The following is a 23,037-nucleotide window of genomic DNA, read 5'->3' as shown; positions in this document are numbered from 1 at the left end:
CATCTCATTAGTATGTTTCATCTCCTCCCCAAGATTCCTTCTTTCTCTCTGTGTGCATCTGTGTTGTAATTTGGTATTCTTGGGGTTATGAACCTTGCAGCAAGCATCTTCTGGACCAGGAAGATGTGGATATGGTGAATACACTTGACAAGGAAAAAGGTATCACACTGGAGGATTTTAAGCTCATTAAGATGCATATGGCCAGTTGTATGATCTCTTTTTCTATGTCTTTCTTCAATTTTTATCATACTTTTTATATATATTCCCCTCATGCCACAACACTGTTTTTGTTTTCTCTAACCTTTTGTTTCTGGCTATTGCTTATGATTATCGTTCTTATACTTGTTGATGTGGTGTCCGATTCTGAATTTCTAGTTGCTGTTGTCATCCTTAGTTTTGAGTGCTAGAATTGGTTTCGAAGGGAATTTCTTTTGATGCTTTTATGTTTTTTTTTTTCTGCATGTTGTTGTATATACAATGTTCTGAAAGATGTTTATAAAGAATAAATCATTAGGGCTATCGATATTGATATCCTTCGTCAGCTATAGAAGTGTTTGATTTTTGTTCTTTATCTGTGCTGAATTTCTTCTTTTACCTTTCTTGCTTGAGCAGATATTTTGAATTACCTTTCTTGCTTTGCTTTTGAGAAATACAATACATTACTAGTATTTCTATGTTTTAACATAATTTTATAAAAAATAAATAGCAAAATAGATTAGATTGCTGAATTTTCCTTATGTGTAGCAAGTAGATAAATTAGTAACAATTTTAAAATGTTACAAAAAGATAATTTGTAACATTTTTTAATTGTTACAAAAAGACAATTTGTAACATTTTTTAATGGTTACAAAACAAGATTATTGGTAACATTTATTGAAATGTTAGAATATATATAGAGGTAACATTTTTTTTAAATGCTAGAAGATGTATTGGTAACATTTTCCAAGTGTTACAAAAAACTAAATTTGTAACATTTTTCTAATGTTGGTAAAGACACTAATTAGTAACATTTTTAAAATGATACTAAATATACATAAAAATGTTGCTAAAGCCTTTTTGTAACATGTACTATACACAACATGTGTATAAATGTTACCTTTGCAAATGGTAACATTTTTTTAGGTTTTAGCAACATTTTTTAAATGTTATTAAAATTCATATATCTAGTAGTGAGCATTAAGTCCATAGTTTAACAAAATCAAATAAATTAAAGAAATAAAATATTAATGGAAGAGTTGCATGGGTTTGCATATCACATCAAGTGTAACGTCCCATTTAATTATTAAGCGAAATTAAAGGAAAACGTCACACAATATAAGTACAGTAGCGTAGTCCTGGGGTCTTTAACACCACCCCGACAAAACTCGGGCACACCACGATGCCAAAGGAAAGCTGAATACGAATACAACATAGAGTGTAGCGTAGAAATACAGAAAGAGATACATGGGCCACAACCCTAAATAAGACACAAGGAAAACTCCAGCCCAGATGGCTAAGTAGCGGAATCACCCTTCGCTTGTTGACCATGAGAGCCTCGCCCATCTGCTCCCATCAACCAAGTTGATGATCATCGCAAGGAAAACAGCCACATACAACACAACCATGCAACGAAACGGGTAAGCTAGAGCCAACAACATATTCGTCATGCAATCAAATATATTTTCATCATCTCATATCCACATAGCAACCAGACATGTTATGACTCTTCATTCAATACACTACGACTCGACTCGACTCATCCAGATACGTATAACTCGGTCGGATTCAGCGGATGCTTGCACTTGTGGTGGATACCTCTGCTCGACCCTGAGCTGCTCGATCCTGAGCCATGTGTTACCAGTGTTACGATGAATCAAAAATCTCTCCCACCACTAGGTTAGCCCTTAATGAGTTTCAGGCCTCCTGCTACTCCCACCACAAGAGTCAGTCCGCTCTAAGTGAGACTAACTGGCTCCTCGGAGCGTCAGGATGCAACCTTACCTTGAATCCTTACCTAGTTATACTGATGGGGCACCACCATGAACACCCACTAGCAGGGGCCATGGAATTACGTCCCGACCACTGAAGCGCGACCCCGGAGGTCTCACCTAGAGACCCCAAGGAATTACACGCTGACACGGACCAACGTTCATGAATCAGCAATAAGAGAATATTAAATTATATTTTCCAATCCCATGTCAACCCTTGAAGTTTAATCCTCATATCAATCACATCTCAAATCTGTGCCTCTGATCATCACCACCCCAATGAGTCCAGGGCTGCGTCTCACATTAATACCAGGTTCCTTTAGTACCGAACCTCTCATTCATTTCACATGCCAATAACATACCCAAACCATCGTACGCAATTCATGAATCATGCCAAACATACCTCATGCCCCATTATATATACATATATCACTCATCATTCATCATTCATGAATCATGTCACGCACATATAGCAACCCATTAGGCATATATTCATACATCAGTACATGCATCTCATCATAGCAGTCATACCCAAACAAGTCCAAGCACAAGAGAGCAAATATGCAACCCAATACCACGCTGTCTCGCCCAAACCCCTCGCTCAGGCTGAAGGGTCTCGCTCAGGCGAGACAGGCTCGCTCAGGCGAGCCCCCCTTCGCCTAGGCGAGGGCTCAAGGAAAACCAGGGCCTGGGCAACACGTTAAGCGAGATCCCTCTCGCTTGGGCGAGTTGCCTGCTCGCTCAAAAGTTGAGCGAGCCGCCCGGGCGACTTTTCGCGCAAAAAACCTAGGCGAGCTCCCCGTTTCATCTCGCCTAGGCGAGATTGACTCGCTTGGGCGAGATTAACAGGTCTCGCCACTGTTCTTCACTGCACAGCCATGTTTTCCGGCCAAACAACACATGCAAGCTATTCACACGCAACAAAACGAAGGATCTAACCGTACAACCAACTATAAACTCATACACAGACCAAATGATGACTCAAAACTTGAAACTCTAGCTTCCCGTACCTGGAAAACATAGCGAAGACCTCTACTACGTGACCACGAGCACGGCAGCTCCGAGGATGCGCTATAGGGCTGCGGTGAGAGTGGGACAGGACCAGACAGGTGGGTTAGCCAGGGCTCTTACAACAGATCACGAAAAGGTTACAAAAAGGGAACTAGCACGAACTCGAGAGTCACTTACATGGAGTAACAGAACTTCCCGGCAATGGAACCCTAGCAGAAGATGGGTGGCGGCTGCAACTCAAGGCAAGGGCAACTTTTCTGAAAGTGTAGGGTACCCTAGGTTTAGGGCAGACCTAAGGCTTATATACTATGGGCCGGCCTTTAGGCCCAATATTGTAGGGCAGCCCACTAACTTTTGGGGCAGGAAAAATGGGGCCTTACATCAAGTGTGTATTTTTCAACATTTATTAATTATAACCTAATCTCATCAGAAAAAAAGGCCTATGCATATATATATATATATATATATATATATATATATATATATATATATATGGGTGGATCATCGGAAGGCGGAGAGTATAAACATGCAAAATGTTTATACAATAAAACAAAATAAAGACTAGGAAATAAAAGCTTAAAACATAAACTTAGTTAAAGCCCAACCGCGGCAGAGCCAACTGAGAGGGCAGACTGGGTTGAGAAGAGAAAGATTAATTAAAAAAAAAAAAAAAAATAATACAAAAAAGTTGTATTGATTGAAGGAGAGAGGATCTTACAAGAGGGGGGGAAGAGTTGGAGCTTCTCTCTCTAAAACTCTCTCTCAAAAATTGCACACCTCTACAATAGGTGAGTGATTGAATAAATAGACAAAATTTTACTATTACAACAGTAAGTTACTATTACAACAGTAAAATGAGATTTTCCGCTACAATAACAGTGCCGTATCCGCAGTTCCGCTACAGCAACAGTACCGTATCCGCAGGATTGAATAGTAACCGTATATACCGTATTTTTGAACAGTAAAATACTGTATAATACTTGTTTTGGTTACTCTGAGACTGCCTCTTCTCCAGAGCCTTCTAGGTCCATGCCGAAGCACATGTCTTCGTTCTGGAAATAAGATCCTGATGAAGATGACGAGGATGCTTTGGATGTCTTCTTGGTTTTGCCTTTGGAAGAGCTTCCTTCTGAATCAGTCTGAAGGAGACCAAGGATTTGATGGAGATTCTGTGCTAATGTTTCATCATTAGCTGATGCTGCTATTGCCGCGGCAATCTGGGCTTTCCGGTTGAGAAACTGGCTGGTTTCTGGATCGGCAAGCTTGAGGGCCTTAGGGTTCTTCTTGAACCAAGATGAAACCCCTTGAGCATTTGCATGGGTGGCGTCAAAATTATCCCACCATTTGACGGATAGTTGTTTTCCAAGTACTGGGAGTAACTTGGAGGATTGATCTTTCCGAAATTGGTGTTGCCAGGCGAAAATCCAGGCAAGCGAGAATTTTGAAAAGAAATGGAGTGAAACATGGAAGGGTGTCTCATTTCCAAATCGAGTTTTGAACTGATTAAAACCTTCGAGAACTGGGTCAGGAAGGATTTTTTGGATTGGCCCACATGAGTCCCACCAGTTAGAGAACCATTGGGGAAAAGAATAGCGAACATTCTTTTTGAAATAAATCAACCAAGAATGTTTACCAGTCTTGTTTGAAAGCCAAAAGACATTAGTCCAGGCTGCTTGATAATCCCAGTAGTTGTAACCGATCGGGTCAAAAGGCTGGGAAAATTTCAAAATTTGATTGTTTTTAAAATCCTTGAAAGACAAAAATTTTAAAATTTGGATAGTCGAATGGGTGATATTCTCACTATCCGACTTATCAATATGATGTTTTATCTCAACAGACTTAGAGTCTACCAAGATAAATTCATAAAACCTTTGGGTTTTATTTATATGATTGGGTTTGAACAAAATCCGGATGGAAAGACTTTTGAACAAACTTTTGAGGGATTCGAATCCCAGAACTCAGGTTCCATTTGAACAGTGGGAAGGAACGAGTCTTTCACATGATAAATGGAGGGTTTTTTCTGAGAAATTGGTTGGGTTTGGGAAACTATTTGTTTTCCCGATTGTCTGGGGTGAAGGGTAACTTTAGACTGGGCTAAAGAAGATATTATGTCCTTCAGATTTTTGGGAAGATCATCAGGTTCTTCTCCGAAGATTTGTTTCCAGCTTTGGCTGGGGAGCTTGGTCAGACCCTGATCTTGGAAGGCAAGAAGAGTGGGGATGGCCATAGCATAATCTGATGGATAGGTTTTCTGGGTGGTTCCAGAGATTATTAGCTGAGTTGAAGGCTCCGCTGGGGATTTCTGAGTTGATGACTCAGCTTGGGTTTGAGACCCAGATTTTTGGGCTGAAAGCCCGGATTGGTCCTTCTTCGAGGAAGGAGATGTTTGGTCAGTGGTTTTGACCTTTGCTTTGCCTTTAGGCTTTAATCTGACTTTTGGTCCCATAATGGGTGTTTTACCTGAAAATTTCCCTGAAGGTACTCTCGGGTAAGAAAATCAGGAAGAGAATTTGAAGTGCCTTTGATAAATTCAATTTCAAAATCAAAAACACTTAGGATTGCTTGCCATCGGGCAAAAATTTGTTTTGAAGCTAAATTTTTAACATCTTTTAATAAAATGTCTTTAGCAGATTTGCAATCAACTCTGATTAAAAACTTTTGATTGAGTAAATCAGATTGAAATTTTGAAATACATAGGACAATGGCCAGAACTTCTTTTTTGATAGTTGAGTAGTTCTGTTGTGCCTTGTTCCAATGTTTTGATGTAAAAGCGATGCAATTTTCAGAATTATGCAGACGCTGTTTGAGAATGCCACCATAACCTATGTCTGAGGCATCAGTTTCGACAATTTTTGGGAGGTTTGGATTGGGAAGATAAAGACAGGGAAGGTCTTTAACTTGGATTTTGATTTGTCTGATGATGTTGGTATGGACATCAGTCCATGGAGGAGGATTTTTCTTAAGCCTATCATGGAGAGGCTTAATGACATTGTTGAGCTGAGGGAAGAAGTCAGCCACATAGTTTAAGCAACCCAGAAACCTCTGGAGTTGAGTTTTGTCAAGGATTTGATTGGGGAATTTGTCAGCAAATTCGATGACCCGATTGATAGGTTCAATAGTTCCTTGATGAATGTTGTGACCAAGGAAACGAATCTTGGTTTGAAATAGATTGATTTTAGTCTTTGAAATGGCAAGTCCATTTCTTTGGACGGTTTTGAGAAAAATCTCAAGATGTTTGAAATGTTGATCTAGCGATTGAGAGTAGATGAGGACATCATCAATATAGACAATGCAAAAATTGGAGTAGGGATTGAAGATGTCGTTCATGATTTTTTGAAATTCGGATGGCGCGTTTTTGAGCCCAAAAGGCATGACGGTCCATTCGAATTGACCAAACGGGACAGTGAACGCCGTTTTATAACGATCACTGGGATTAATCTGAATTTGCCAGAAACCAGATTTCATGTCAAACTTGGAAAAGATCTTTGCAGAATGGAGTCGTCCAAGAAGATCTTTTTTGTTTGGGATTGGATATCGAATCCATTGGAGAGCTTGGTTAAGTGGTTTGTAATTAATGACGAGGCGAGGAGATCCTCGTTCGATTTCAGAAGCCTTGTTAACATAAAATGCTGCACAAGACCAAGGGCTTTTAGATTTTTGGATTAATCCCTTTGCCAGAAGGTCATTAATCTCAGATTGACAGTGTTTGACGAGTTCAAGACTCATCTGGATTGGACGGGCTTTGGTTGGGATAAGCCTATCGTTGAAATCCTTTTCATAAGGGAGATCAACCATATGCTTCTTTCTTTCCCAGAAAGCGTTAGGGAGCTCAGAACAAACTGTGTTCTGAATTCGAGAATGAAGATTAGAAATCTTCGTTTGGATGGAAGATTTTGCTAAATGGCTCTTGATTGTCTCAAAAGAAAGATCATCTTTTAAGAAGTTGATTTGTTTCTGTTTGGCCTCTATGGGATTGAGGCTTCGATGAATTGGATTGTTCAAGAATTTGAACAGGATGGTTTTACCCAAATACTGGGTAGAGATACCTTGATTGGTAATGGTGATTGGAAAAATAGTTTTGATGAATGGAGTTCCTAGGATAACTTCATTCGAAAGATTTTTGACCAAGAGGAATGGGGTTTCAACCCGGAGACCATCATTCTTTATTATGGCCGAGGGGAGTTTGTACTGAATCTTCAGGCGTGATCCATCAGCCGTTCGAAGTTTTTCAGAAGATTTATGGAAGTATTTCGTCGGTACGAGTCCTTCGAGAATACAATTGGAGTCAGCACCAGTATCGAAAAGTGCGACAGTTTGGAGGGAAAAACTTCCGATTTGAATATGGATTGGAATGTAGAATTTTTGGATTGTGCAACGGTTGATAAGCGCTGCAAACAGATTAACAGGTTCAGAATCACTACTAGGATTGGAACTAGTAGTTTTGATATGATCATTATCAGTAGTATGATCAGAGAGGATTTCGGTGATTTGGGTAGTTACATTTTGATGTAATTGTTGCTGATTTTTGAGGTTTCGAACTTCATCTTTTAAATGATGAATTTCAGTTTGAAGATCTTGGATCGTTACAGGCTTGGCTGTAGATTTTTCTAAACGTCTTAGAGTTTGGGTAAGGTCAAACTTATTACTAACGAACCTATTACTTGAATTAGGCTTGCTAGGATCAGATCTTTTAAGAATCATCTTAAGTTTATCAAGATACTCTTCCAGGTCATGAGGATCTTGAATGGATTTGATTGTATCGATAAGTAGATTTTGTTCATCATTATGAAGAACATTGATTGTAGGAGAGTCGGAACTCTCATCAGAGGATGATGAAAGATCATCATCAGCTTGGATTTCTCCAGAAGATTCATCGCAATCTTCTTCAGAGAGATTATAACAGAGTTGCAGAAGTTCCTCTGTTTTTGACTTTTCGAGATTGAGTTCTTCAATGGAAGAGACGATACGACAATGTTTGGCAAGATGACCTTGCCGACCACATTTGAAACAAGTCCTATTTTCTTTAGACTTGTCAAAGGATTGGTTGGAGATATGCGTAGACTTTGATTTCGAGGGTCTAGCAGATCTGGATTGAGTTTGGCGGTTACTAGATCGTTTAGTTCTAGTCCGGGATTGTTGGCCAGACCTATGAGGTTTAACCGGATGATTATCCTGGGTTCTGGACCTATGGAACCTCTGGGTTTTTCTGGATTTAGTCCTAGATCCAGAAGGTTTGTCTGAACAAGGAAGTCCAAATTGTTGGCAAAAACTACCTAGATCCTTACGGTTCTGGGCTTTTTCTCTGGCCAATTGGTTTTGGATCTTCTCGTCTTGGCAAATCTTAAAACCTACCTTTTGGATGTAAGCTATGAGCTGGCCATAACTAAGCTGATTGTAAGGGATTTCGCCATTAAACTGGGTTCGAATCTTTTCCCTAACTTTGTCTCCTAAAGATTTAGGAAGTCCTGCTAGGAAGGTTTCTTTCCAGAAAGGTTGTTGGCAATCATCTCGGGTGAAAACTCTAGTGAGGAAGGTATCTTTGTAATACCTAAAGCCACCTAAGGTTTTACACCTAAGTTTGGATAGGAGGTCACCTGAACGATCTCGCCAGATATTAGGATCTCCTATGAAATGTTGAACGATTGACATGATGAGAGTGTTGACGGCATCAGGAGCAGGTTCGCCCCTGTTAGTGATGATATTTCCGTCAGCATCGGTTTTGACCGCATTGAGAATTTGGTCTTTTTGTTCATCAGAGAGGTAGCTATCCCACCACCCCTTAAGTTGACCTGAGAAGCCTGAGGTCAAGATTTCGACAATGGTTTGGTCAGAGCTATCCAAGGAGGCTTGGTAGGCAGTTGAGACCATAGTCATGTGTTGAAGGGTGTTGAGTATGTTATACTCGGATTGACCATCTATGTTCCATTCATAGATGTTGTTTGCACTGAATGATCGGAAACTTTGACCATTCTTTTCTTCCAGTAACAAGTCTGGAGCTGTAGCACGATTGTAGTAGAGTTTGGAAGGCTGCTTCCAATTAGCTGCCTTGTTGATTACAGGATTAAGACTCAGAACAGATTTAGAATCAGAATTAGGTTGGCTTTCCGCATCTGAACCTACGGAAGATGTTCCTAATTTGTTAATCCTAAGATTTTGTTCTTTTTGAGAAGTACTCCGAGTAACTGGTCTAGTACTACTGCCAGGTGGAGTGTCTTCGATTACAGGAGGAAGTCTAGATTCTGTTCTAGAACTGATGGATTCTCCTATAGATTTTTTCCAGTCAAGGTGAACAAGTCTAAGTTTCTGCCTAGTTTGTTCAGTTAGATTGGAAGGTTTAAATAAAGGTTTAACCTGAGTTTGAGCTAAGGGATCAGATTCAGAGGAGTCCTTAGTTTTAGTTTCAGGGATAGGTTTGACTTCACTAAGCTTTTCTCCTATGGTCTGGAGATATTGGTTAGTGTAGTTGTTTTGTTCCATAAGGGCCTTGATGTCTTGGGCGCCTACGGTGTCATCAGATTTGTATTTGAAAGGAGATGCAAGATATTTATCTCCTAAACCTGGGATGAAAAAACTACTGGAAGGAGGGAGTCTAGACTTAACTAACTCACCATTTTTCCTATGCCAGACAGTGATTGTGTTGATCTCAGAATCCTGAGAGATTGTAATGTTCCAAGGAGGTTCAATATTATTTGTTAACAAATAAACATTAAACCAATCAAAGAAACAGACATGACATTGGACGTCTTTAAGGAATTTGTAGAAAAGTTCTACGATTTTAGTTTTTTGACCCTTAAAATTTTCAACGAACCAATTTCTCTGAGCTGTCCATTCCTCAGAAAAGAATTCACGTTGAAGGGTAGGCTTGTCTATGGTGTACCTATTCATGATAACCATATTGCATTTCAGATTGGGTTGGAGAGTGAATTTCTGTTTTAGGTTCATCCTCCAGATTGGAATAGATGGTTCGAGGGATTTGAGAAACAGTTTCAATCCCAGCGAGACGAACAGATGAAGGGACATAAGAGAAAGATCTTCTAGCCGTCCTAAAGTTTGCAGATCTAACAGAGTTGGATCCTAATGACCTAGTGGTTGTAAAGGAACTACTCCTATTAAAGGTTATAGTAACTTCACCAGCTGGGTCTTGATTGATTTCCCTAATCTCAGGGGTTGGTCTAGGAGCGGATGTAACTGATTTGGTCACAGTCCAGGATTCAGGAAGGGATACTTCATCCCAACTGACGGAAGTGGGAACCACTACGTTAGCCTTACTAAAGTCAGTAAGAAAAAGGGTGGTTGAACCTATTTCCGGAGATTTGTAAACTTTGGAACTAATAGAATTCATGACCTTATATTGAATTCTATAGATCAAGGCTAAGGGGATTGATCCAGGTTTCATTTGGAGACCCTTAGTTTGGATTTGGAGATAGAGTGCATCTCGGATGTTTCTATCTTTAAGACTAATAGTCCGATTGGGAAAACAATTGAAAAAGATTGGTCCTTTAGCTAAGGATGATTCTATGGTGCCTATGAGGGATTGATCGAATCTGTAGTGACGGATATCCCTAAGACAGCATAAGATAGAGGAATCTAAACCTTCTATTCCTAGAGGTTTTATAGCTACTTGAATACAGCCTATGTGGAGATAGTTGTATTTTTTGGCTTGATTCCTAAGGGTTTGTTCATCTAAAAGATGGAACTCTTCTTCCTCAGAAGTAAGAGGGATTTGTTTTTCAGTTGTTTTGATGATGTAATCGGCTTGTTTAAACCAACTACCATCGAGTTTGTAAATCTCATTGTTTGAGATTTTTGGGAGCTGCCAATCGTCAAGCTCCTGATTGTGGTTTTCGAAGCAAAATTCTTCATCGAAAACGTTTGAGGTAGATCTGGGTTGGTGCTCTTGGAGCGATGAGGATCCCGGTTGGGATGATTTGAAAGAAAGCTTAGAGAGGAGGGAGTTCAACATGATGAGAAGGGAGTAGAAGGGTAAAGAAGAGAGGGAGAGAAGAGCAGAGGAGAGTGAGTGCAAACAATTAATTTAAAATCCTAGTATCATCGCCTTCATCTAGTTCAGTAGCAGGATATGGACAAATATAACATGCATATTCAACAAAAGACTATCAAATAATAGTATTCATAGCTATTAATAGAATACATGGGGATTTTGTTGAGTTTTATAATTTTTTGTTTTGTTTTTAATTAACCGACTAACTAATCATTTGACCTTCGTGTAAGCACCAACTGCGAGCCAAGGGGATCTTTCGACCCCAAGTGCCGAGGCACTCCTCTAGAATATACCTCAAAACTATATGCCCACTACAAGCAATATAGTCTAAGATACGCGCAGTGTTTGATGTATCCAGTCAAACTTTCAGCTAGCAAAATTAATTTTGATTTTAACAAAATTTAAACTTTACAACATTACCTTAGTCCAGAGTTCAAGTTCATCTGTCTTTACTTCGGTCTCAGGTGTCCCACAGTGTCGACTTACTGCCCCTTGGGCCTTACCGCGTCACATCTAGGGCCCATATATACCACCTCGCAAAGACAACTGTTCCGGTTCTAGCTAAGGTGTGGCACAAGTGAATTTACAGTTTTAACAGAAAGCTTTTAACATAAATCATGGAATAAAGAGCTTTTAATTTCCTTAGGATGGGAGTAGACAACTGTCTTAATATACTAGTAAGTACGCATGAGTAAGATCCTTCTAAGAAAGACCCCCGGAGCATACGTAAGTGTAGTCTATCAAGAACAGCCTCCTCTTGCCCATTTTCCAGAAACTATAGGCTCTCGTCCGCATGATTCTGGTAAATTAAATGACATATTTTTTGTTCCCCAGTACTCAATATAGCAGAATAATATTACATAAGAGTCTAATATTGACGAAACATGTTAGATCCAGCCATATAATCCTACTTCCCCATCAGCCATATTTGCAAATTTTTTTATGAAACGGATTACACAATCCGTCTCATTATACTCTGAAACGGATTGTGTAATCCGTTTTAAATGTTCGTTGTGGGATGCTCTAAGTTGTTAATTTAAGAGAGGATTCTTTTTCACAAATTTTTGAAATGGATTTGATATGGAAAGTGTATGCCGTTTCCGAATCCTTTTGAGAAATATATGAAATGGAAACTGTATTGAATGTTGATACATGTATGTTGTGTTATTGGTGAATTTTTAATCTGAGTGAATTTATACGGGTGAATTTTGTAATCTAAATTATGCAATCAGTTATAACCTAAATTATGCAATCAGATATGAATATGAGCATTTTCCAATTTTAATACATGTTGCATTCAGTGTTTTTCTCTTATGTGATTCGTCTTTCATTCTTTATGCATTTCTTTTAATTGCATTTATTTTTAATATTCTTATGTGAGTAATTTACGTATTAAAATACTTTATTTTTATTGTAGTTCATCATGGAAGATCATGAATTTAGTTATTTGAGTTTTTTGGATTCTCAAGCGGATTCTCAAGTAAATTGTAGTCTCATGTCAGACTTTTCTGATTTTGTTCATGATATCTGCGAACAAGATTATACATCTCATTTTACAACCGATGATATTTTCCCAACACGTGAAGATTTGATTAAGTGGGTTAGAGGGGTTGCTTATAATCTTGGATTTGTTGTCATTATTTTAAGATCAGATAAATATAATGGACAACCAGGAAGAAAAACCCATGTATTATTAGGTTGTGAAAGAGGTGGAAAATATAGAAAATACAAGTCTGATGCAGAACCGAGTCTATCTGGGACAAGAAAATGTGATTGTCCATTTAGATTGAGAGGGAGACCCATCTCTCAAGGGGAGGGATGGGTGTTGAACGTAAAATGTGGTTACCATAATCACGATGTGTCATGTACTCTAGTTGGTCACCCCTATGCTGGTAGGTTGAAGTCTACTGAACACTCATTGCTTGTTGATATGACTAAAAGTCAAGTCAAACCTGCAAATATACTTCTCACCCTGAAAGAAAAAGATGAGTTTAATGTTACAACCATGAAGCAAGTGTATAATGCAAGATATAGGTACAAACGTTCAATAAGAGGTTCTAGAACTGAGTTACAACAGTTAATGTTGATGTTGGAACGTGATCACTACATCCATTTTAGTAGATGTGTTGATGAATCAGATGTGGTTAGCGATTTGTTCTGGACCCATCCTGATGCTGTCAAGTTGTTAAATTCATTCAATATTGTGTTCTTAATGGATAGTACCTATAAAACCAACAAATATCGGTTGCCATTACTTGAGATTGTTGGTGTGACCTCAACAGGATTAACTTTCTCAGCCGCTTTTGCATTTTTATCTAGTGAGAAGCAAAATAACTTCATTTGGGCTCTTGAAAGGCTAAGAGGTCTGTTTATGACGTCCGAGGGTGGTCCACAAGTCATTGTAACTGATAGGGATCTTGCTCTAATGAATGCTGTTGGCATGGTGTTCCCTCAGTGTTATCATCTTCTATGCCGTTTCCACATTCAAAAAAATGTGCAGGCAAAGTGCAAAATGTTAGTAAATTCTGTTGACGCATGGGATGTTGTACTTCAAGCCTGGGAGAATGTCATGGACTGTGAAGATGAATTAAAGTTCAACGAGTGTGTTCATCGTCTTCAGCTTGTTTGCCAGCCATGGCCTGTATTCTTTGAATATGTTAACGACTCGTGGATCATTCCTTATAAGAAATTCTTTGTGAAGGCATGGACGAACAAAGTTATGCATTTGGGGAATACAACATCAAACAGGTATGTTTGTATTTTGCTATTAATTAATTTTTTTTTATTAATGGTTTATATGATTTCCTTGTATAAATTGTACTAGGGTTGAGTCTGCTCACTGGAGTCTGAAGAAAGTTCTTGGAAGTAGTATGGGAGACCTTTGTTCGTGTTGGGATGGAATTCACAACGTTATTATCTTGCAACACAACGAAATTAAGGCGTCTTTTGAAAGAAGTATAAATCTGATCAGTGACTCTTACAAGGCATTGAGTTATAGAAGATTAGTGGGTAATATTTCTAGATGTGCCTTAGAACTCCTTGCTCCAGAGTTGGAAAGAGTAAAGAAGATTGGATTCGATAGTAGTCGTTGTGGCTGCATTCTCAGACAAACTTATGGTCTACCATGTGCGTGTGAATTAGCACGATATGATCCTGGGATTATTCCTCTCCAAGAAATTCATGTCATGTGGACTAGGTTGAGCTTCTCCAATGTCTCGTCTTCACAATCTGAAGGGCAATTATCTATTCAGAGGGAGGTTGATCTACTGCTTAATCTTTTCAAAGAAGTTGATATTGCAGGAAAAGTGACCATAAAACATAAATTACTTGACATAGTTAGCCCTTGCATGACATCGATGTTACCACCACCGAGTAAAGTTAAGACGAAAGGTGCAGCTAAGAGTCATAGATCAAAGAAGTCAACCAAACGTGATCCCTCCTATTTTGAGCATGTGGACGCCTTCATAGAGTCCTCAAGACAAGACACATTTGTTGCAAAAACAGAAAACAAGGCGAAGAGCAAACGTGTAATTGAAGAGAAAGTAATACCCATGCTAGAACAGTTCAATCCTGTTTTTCATCCATATATACTCGATGTTGTCGATGTTGTGGCGGACGGTCATTGTGGATATAGATGCATTGCTGCATTGTTGGGTATGGGTGAGGAGTCGTGGCCTCTAATTAGACATGATCTATACAAAGAACTTAGCCAATGGCGAGATGAATATGCAACGTTAGTTGGAGGCTATGATCGTCTGGAAGAACTGAGAAAGTCTTTGCTAGTTCAATCACCATCAGGGGTACAACTTCTATACACCACTGTTCAAATTTATGTATTACAAGTTTTTTATGATTTTGTTTTATTATAATCTAATTAATTATATACAGGCTAATCGAGACAAGTGGATGACTATACCAGACATGGGGTATGCGATTGCTAATCGGTATAATGTAATTCTCGTGTGCTTGTCATCAGTTCAGAATTTGACTATATTCCCACTTCGTACATCCCCACCTACTTCGCAAAGTCAACATCGACTAATTTGTATCGGACATGTTTACAATTCTCATTTTGTTCAGGTATATATGTTTATATATATATATATATATATATGTATATTATTTTTATAAATAACTTTATTTCTCTATTGACTAATTGCGTATTTACAGGTTCGTCTACAAGAAGGCTGTCCATTACCGACAGTGGATATCATATCATCTAGCAATTGTTACCCAAAGGCAAAAGGGTGGGCATCATTTTATAGAGATAGGATGCAAGCATTCCTAGATTTACACATAGTGGATCGTAGTTATGTAGATCTTATGGAAGACTGATATTTGTTGATTGTATTTAAGTATTTCACTGTTGTAGTTTGTAATTATTTTACCAATATATAAAATTCTAACTCCTTTGGCCAAGGGACGGATATATTTTGGCCTCATTGCTAACATTAAATAACTTATGAGTGCGATCCCAGGCAACTGTGCCCTCAGTAACATCTCTGCAGTCTATCATTCGCTGAAGACCACCTACAATGCGTTTCACGAGACCCTGTCATAATAACAAATTAATGTCAAATATTAATAGTTACTAATAATATTAACAAGTAAATGTGTGACATACCAATAAACCACTGGAAGATGATGACGGTGACGTCCTCTGAACTGTTATGTCATCTGGCAAATTCCGACGAAGTCGGGGCACAAGCACAAGGCTGGGTCGGTCGGCCTCAGCTCCACGTAAAATGTATGGATGGGAGACTCTCCTAAACCACTGCAAATATCCATCCGAACATGAAAAGGGAGCTGGTGCTTGGACCACTTGATGTACAACAAACTGCTCGTGCTTTTTCCACCGATCATCAATAGCCTCAAAGTCCATCATGGGAACCGAACTAGGCGGTCGTGGAATAGGCTGGATGAACCCAAATTGTCGCAACACACGCTCAGGCAAATGACGTTGTACGACGGTCCCAACCCTCAGGAAGCCAGAAAACATGCTATGTGTTACCAGTTGTCGTGCAGCTCTGTGTGCTACATATGGGTTCCAAATCATCCCATCATATGTCAAGCCATCCAACTGGACTCTAACATCAGCTATAGCGGAAATGGCGCGTCCAGTGACATAACGTAGAGCACGGGGTTCGGTCTCCACATATGTATCCCGTACTTGCTTCCTTCCCAATGTAGGGAAGTGCTCGTATATCCAAGCCTGTATCAAATAATATTTCATTTAACCATTATCATATAAAACTAAAAACAAGTGAAATAAAGAATAAAATGTTATATAAATGGGTACCTGCAGAAGAGGTAGATATCCAGCTAATTGCTTTGTATTTGCAAAGCTGGCATCTCCTAGCTGCTCATATAAGTGGACAAGAGCAGCAACTCCCCAACCATATGTACGACATGTGGAAAGATCTCTAAATAGGTCCAGATAATGTGTACGAACATACGTGGCGCTTTTGTTAGCAAATATGGTGCATCCTACAAGGTGCAAAAGATATGCACGTGCAGCAAACTCCCATAGCTCGTTTTCACAACAGCTGTGATACAAGTCTCTCAACCAGCTCAGTCGGACCTATGCACCCCGACTTTGATTCAGCTCCACACATGCCATGGCCCGGTCAACACCGAGAAGTGTCGTCAAAATCTGAACAGAATCTTCATATTCCAGATTTTCAGTGGAGCAAAAGTTTCCACTAATGGAAAGATGGAGAAGTGACGATACGTCATCCAAAGTGATGGTCATCTCCCCAATGGGTAAATGAAAACTGTTAGTCTCGGGATGCCATCTCTCCACGAAACCCAATACTAACCCAAGGTCCATATATTCATATAATATGTCGCACAAAGGCGATAATCCCGAAGCTAACACAAAAGGTGCAACAGCAGGGTGAGGACGTCCTAATTTCTTAACTTTTTTAATATGGGAGACCACTTTCACAACTCGATCCTATCACAAGAAACAAACAACAATAAAAATACTTAACAACAACAAAAAATTAAACCTATATAAAAACTTCTTACTCACCTGGCCATCCCATATCATGCGTGCAACATGATCCTGGTACTGCGTCAATAAAGATGTATCATACGGCCCACCAGGAAATCCTCCACCATCGTTATCAATGACCTGCTCGTCCTCCCGAGGAACGTCAGGAACCTCATTCTCAACAATGTCATCCTCAACAAGATTAGCCTCATGCTGACCCCTTCTACGAGCCGATGCTGTCGGTCTCTTTCGTGCCGCACCCTGTCTAGAACTCTCAGGTGCATCATTTGAACCACGTCTAGATATATTTCCTCTGGTCCTAACCATATCTGTAATAAAATTAAATACAAGTTAATACATAATAAATAAAAAGGGGAAACGGATCTCACATTCGTTGTGAAAAAAAAATTTAAAAGCACAGAAAAAACAAAGAAACGGATTACACAATCCGTTACAAAAAAAAAAATAATAAAAACAAAGAAACGGATTACACAATCCGTTTAAAAAAAAAATACTGAAACGGATTACACAATCCGTTTCAGGAAAAAAAGAAAAAAAAAACACTGAAACGGATTACACAATCCGTTTCAGGAAAAAAAAAAAAGACTGAAACGGATTACACAATCCGTTTCAGGAAAAAAAAATAAAAGACTGAAACGGATTACACAATCCGTTTCAGGAAAAAAAAAATGACTGAAACGGATTACACAATCCGTTTCAGGAAAAAAAATAAAAATAAAAGACTGAAACGGATTACACAATCCGTTTCAGGAAAAAAAAAATAAATAAAAGACTGAAACGGATTACACAATCCGTTTCAGGAAAAAAAAACCGAAAAACGGATTACACAATATGAAAAAAAAAAAAAGTTTCCGAAACGGATTACACCCCTTCCTCAACGCAACACACGTTTCCAGTTTTAACAAAAACCTACGTATACAAACCTAACCTACGTATAAAATCAATTAAAATTAAAATTTACATATGCATTAAAATAAAAATATATGATGTCTAATATTAAAAAAGCAGTATAACTTACCTGCAAAAATTGAGAAGCCGCCGCGGGAAAGGCTGAAAGATGGTTGTCCACGGTGGGGAGAAGAATTGTGTGTGGAGGACAAAAGGACAAAAGGATGGCGTGGGGAGAATGGTTTGTGGGAGAAGAGGGAGAATGAGGCTTGCGCTGCAGGTGGGGGAGAAGGGGAGAAGGAGGCTTGCGGGGGAGAAGGGGAGAAGGGGAGAAGGAGGCTTGCGGGGGAGAAGGGGAGAAGGGAGCTTGCTGCAGTGTGGGGGAGAAGGGGAGAAGGAGGCTAGGTCAAAGATTCCCAAAGACGTGGTGCAGTGCAGAGGGAATCTGCTTTTTATTGGGGTGCGGTGGAGGGGTTTTGGGGGTGCAGCTGACGTGAGGGCTGTGAGGGGTGCAGGTATTTGGGGGTGCAGTGCGGTGAAATTGAAAAAAGAGACAGTAAAATTATTTTTAACCAAGGGCAACGTTGGAAATAAAATACGTTTTGGGGGTACAGGAGTTTTCTTTGGAGGTGCAGGGAGAAGCCCCCCTTTGTTTACACTTGATTTGTCACACAATGAACTTGAAGGTCCAATTCTAACATTTTCAAGAAATGTGACTTCTTTGATTGTACTTGATCTCTCGTACAATAGACTTTCAAGTCTGACAAATCAATTTGAGGTTTATAAAAGTATTATCACAATAAATTTTTGTAGCAACAAAATTGGTGGAAAAATTCCAAGATCAATTGGAAAACTTTCATCGTTGAGATATCTTACTCTATCCAATAATCAACTTAGTGAAAATCCATTTGAAAATCTTAGATCGCTCTCCGAATTGTCATTCCTTGATATTGGTGATAATCGTTTTGAAGGAGTGGTCATGGAAGATCATCTTTCAAATCTTACAAGCTTGAGTGAGTTTTATGCATCAGGAAACTATTTGACTTTAAAAGTAGATCCCAATTGGAATCCCACTTTTCAACTTACTGACTTAGATATGAGCACCGGGAAATTAGGTCCCAACTTTCCATCATGGATTCACTCACAAAGCAACCTTCACCATTTATCTATGTCTAATACAGGGATTTTAGATTCTATTCCATCTTGGTTTTGGGAAACATTTTCTCAAGTTTCTTTTGTGAACCTATCTCACAATTACATCCATGGTAACCTTGGGGCTACATTAACGATTCCAATATCTATGGATGTTGTTGATCTAAGTGCAAATAACTTGTGTGGTCAATTGCCCCCTATTTCACGTGGCGTGGCCTTTTTAGATCTTTCAAGCAATTCATTCTACAAATCCATGGATAAATTTTTATGTAATAATGATGATAATATAATGTGGTTTCTCAATCTTGCTTCTAATAATTTGTGGGGAGAAATACCTAATTGTTGGATGTTTTGGCCAAATTTAGTGTATATAAATTTGCAGAGCAACAATTTTGTCGGTAACTTACCTCCATCCATGGGTGCCTTGGAATCAATGGAGTTTTTACAACTTGGTAACAATTCACTCTCAGGAACGTTTCCTACAAGTTTGATGGAGAATGAATTATTGACACTTTTGGACATGAGAGGAAATAAACTCGTAGGAACTATTCCAAAGTGGGTTGGAGAAAAGTTCTTAAATATGAGAATCCTTTGCCTAAGTTCAAACATTTTTTCTGGTCATATCCCAAATGAAATATGCAAAATGAGTCTCCTTCAAGTTTTAGACCTTGCACAAAATAATTTATCCGGTGGTATACCTACTTGTTTCAATAAATTTAGTGCCATGACACTAATGAATAAAAGTACAAATTCTATTATAGAATATTCACCGACATTGACAGATTATTCTTCCGTTATTGGTACCGTTGGTGTGCTTCTTTTGCTAAAGGGAAGAATAGTTGAGCACAAAAACATTCTGGGATTGGTAACAAGTATTGATTTGTCAAATAATCAATTGACCGGAGAAGTACCAATTGAAATAACATATTTAAATGGTTTGATATTTTTGAACTTGTCCCACAACCAACTAATTGGTCATATTCCAAGAAGCATCGGTAACATGGGATCGTTATTGTCCATCGATTTCTCAAAGAATCAACTTTCTGGTGAAATCCCTCAAACCATTTCAGATTTGAGCTTTCTAAGTTTGCTAAATTTGTCTTATAATCATTTAAAGGGGAAAATTCCAACAGGAACTCAATTGCAAACGTTTGATGCCTCCGACTTCATTGGGAATGATCTATGCGACTCACCACTACCCATCAATTGCAGCTCCAATACAAAAGTTGATAATTTTGATCACATCGAAAAAGGTAGTGATAAACATGGGATAAACTGGTCTTTTGTGAGTATGACATTTGGATTTGTTGTGGGATTTTGGATAGTGATTGGTCCTTTGCTCATTGTAGATCATGGTGTTATACCTATTTTCATTTCCTTAACCATGTTTGGTTTAAACTTCAATCTCTTTTTTGATGCAAGTACTCTATATAGTATAATGAAAAATAAATTGTAATAAAACATGGAAATTAATTCTATTTACACTACATTGCCAGTTGATAAAATTTTCAAACCATTTCTCATATTATTTATGTCTTGTTTGATTTTTATTTTTCAAATTTGATAGTGTTGTGTAAATTATCTTAGTAGATGTCAACTAAAATACTACATATGTTGAACTTATTGTAGATAAATTCTAGTTAAATTTTTCATTTGGGTTATTAGATCAAGAAATTATAATTTAATTAAAAAAATTCAAGTATATGAATTTAATTTGAACTACGTATAATATACTTTTGTTTAAAATACTTGGAGGACACGTTAAAACATTTGAAATATTAGTATTAGGAAGAATGTGATCTGATTTAATGGGGTCTTTTTTTAGATATACATACTCAGTTAAAAAAAAAAAAAATTTAGGCTTCTTTGTACGTCTTTCTCTAGTTTTCTAACCCATATATAAAATATACAGAACTTAAAGTGTTTGTACCAATTTTTTTTTTCCCTTTACTTGACCAAATTTTCTAATCCATAGAAAGGAGAGAACAATAAAGACTCATTAACAATTTAAAGTGTCTATGATATAATAATTTATGCAATTAGTATGATTAATTTTCTAACCCATGGATTACTGTGAAAGACCAAACCTAAGTCTTTCCACTCCATGTTGCAGGAATTACCCACAAGACTTTCACATCAACATGTGCGCATATAGTAAGGAATCATACTATATATATGAATTTTATAATTATTATAAGAAATTAGAATTTAATAATTATTACATTTTTAAATATATATATATATAGGTGTAGTTATACTTATTATCAACCAAATAAAAATAATAAAATATTAAAATTAAGAACTAGAACTAATACAAATATATATACATCAATTAAATAATATAAAATGATTAAAATAATGGACTAGAGACACTTACCAAATAACGATTATTATAAACATGTGATTAGACATAAACAATAATAAGAATATAAAAAAATCTTTAGAATTTTTATATATTATCTAAAATCATGATTTAAATTGAGTTAGACTGAACACTTCATTATCATTGATCTTTTGTATCTTTAAAAATAATATTGTTCTCTTTATTTCAAATGTACTATATAATGACCAGCCACGTACAGAGTCACACTTTGTTGTAATTTTTATTCATACCGAATTCAAACTGAAAACTGATATATTATGATATATAGACGATAGTCTCGTCCATAAGTCACACATCTTCCAAACGTGCAGTCACCTTACACATAAAAAAGAAGAAATGTGATGGTTTCACAAAGGAAACTTCACTTGCTAGTTCATACTGCGGAGATCTCAGAAACAACCTAACTCTACCGCTGATAGAGCATTTAAACAGCAAATATGTTACAAAATACTGCAACATCCATAATGATTCAATGTCTTTTTTTTATTTATTTTTTACTAAATGTGATATTATATGATTTAAAAAAACTCAAAGCGATTAATTATTCAATTTTTTATTTATATTTTTACTAAATGTCGTATTACATGATTTAGAAAAAACTTAAGTGATCCTTATATTTAGAAAACAGGATATCTAAATAAAAAAAAGTAAAAATAAATACTTAATTAAATAAATTCTTTTAATAAAAATTTCAATTAAAAAATGTTTTACTTTATAAAATAGTTAAAATTTAATTAAGTCGTAAAATAACAACTTAATCCGGAGTGATCTCTTGAATAATTTCACCTTCCATTTTGTATATACAGTGGTAATTGATAAAAATGGGAACCTGTCAAACACTTTGTCTTTCAATGCCTACCACCACACAACAAAATCAAACATAGAATAATTATGACAGACCATAAATCTACAGTTTAAACAAATATTTTATACTTCTGTCTGACTCTCTTTGTACTTGTCACAAACCAAAAACTATATTCTTTACTTGAGCGTAAGAATATAATAATCCAAATATCACGATTTTATTATGATTCGTCTTGATCTCTGTTATGAAATAATTGATGTTAATATGCAACAAATTCTTTCTACTAAATTTAATTTTTCCCCTTTTCTTGACCAAATTTTCTAACCCATGGAAAGGATAGAAAAACAACTAATTAACAATTTAAAGTGTCTATGCTATAATAGCTTAGGCAATTATGTAATTAATTTTCTAACCCATGGATTAGTGTGAAACACAACTTTACCTAAGTATTTCCACTTCTTTTCTTTTATTTATTTATTTGGATTTGATATGATTCAGAGCATCATATTTGTAACTTGCAAAGAAAGTTAGAAATATGAGAAGAAAATAAATAGTGTGATTTTTCAACTCTTGATAGAATGAATCCTTGTTTTAATGTGCAAGATTCTCTTCTCATAGATTTGTGTTCCAGGTTTCCTTGCAAATAAAATTTTTTCATGAAATTCAGCTCCATTTGTTGTACTAAACCAAAAAATTAAAATATGTCCTATCTTTTTTATTTTCATGGCTCAACACAAGTGACTTTGACTTATATGCATACTTGTTAGTTTTCTTATATTCACTGCAAAATAACAAAGTATCATTACAATTAAT

General features: G+C 37.3%; 4 protein-coding genes across 4 annotated transcripts; 2 read left to right on the top strand and 2 right to left on the bottom strand.

Annotated features, from left to right (window-relative positions):
• The first annotated feature begins 16 nt into the window (after positions 1-16).
• Positions 17-15,359, top strand: LOC114181823. The gene is made up of 5 exons (XM_028068400.1): positions 17-207; positions 12,398-13,728; positions 13,805-14,780; positions 14,869-15,060; positions 15,151-15,359. The coding sequence occupies exons 2-5, from the start codon at positions 12,404-12,406 to the stop codon at positions 15,313-15,315; spliced, it is 2,658 nt and encodes an 885-aa protein (XP_027924201.1). The 5' UTR covers positions 17-207; positions 12,398-12,403; the 3' UTR covers positions 15,316-15,359.
• On the bottom strand, positions 9,856-10,941 carry LOC114180876. The gene has a single exon (XM_028067168.1). It carries the CDS (start codon positions 10,939-10,941, stop codon positions 9,856-9,858), a length of 1,086 nt encoding a protein of 361 aa, XP_027922969.1.
• Positions 15,360-15,382: 23 nt separating the features above from the next.
• On the bottom strand, positions 15,383-16,678 carry LOC114180875 (serine/threonine-protein phosphatase 7 long form homolog). The gene is made up of 3 exons (XM_028067167.1): positions 16,280-16,678; positions 15,605-16,192; positions 15,383-15,532 (listed from the first exon to the last, which is right to left on the bottom strand). The coding sequence occupies exons 2-3, from the start codon at positions 16,034-16,036 to the stop codon at positions 15,383-15,385; spliced, it is 582 nt and encodes a 193-aa protein (XP_027922968.1). The 5' UTR covers positions 16,037-16,192; positions 16,280-16,678.
• A 1,375-nt stretch (positions 16,679-18,053) lies between these two features.
• On the top strand, positions 18,054-20,492 carry LOC114180874 (receptor-like protein EIX2). The gene has a single exon (XM_028067166.1). The coding sequence runs from the start codon at positions 18,054-18,056 to the stop codon at positions 20,490-20,492; it is 2,439 nt and encodes an 812-aa protein (XP_027922967.1).
• The last annotated feature ends 2,545 nt before the right edge of the window (positions 20,493-23,037 follow it).

Source organism: Vigna unguiculata, chromosome 4, assembly GCF_004118075.2.
Source record: "Vigna unguiculata cultivar IT97K-499-35 chromosome 4, ASM411807v1, whole genome shotgun sequence".
Classification (NCBI taxonomy): domain Eukaryota; kingdom Viridiplantae; phylum Streptophyta; class Magnoliopsida; order Fabales; family Fabaceae; genus Vigna; species Vigna unguiculata.
This window is presented reverse-complemented; position numbering and strand designations above follow the sequence as displayed.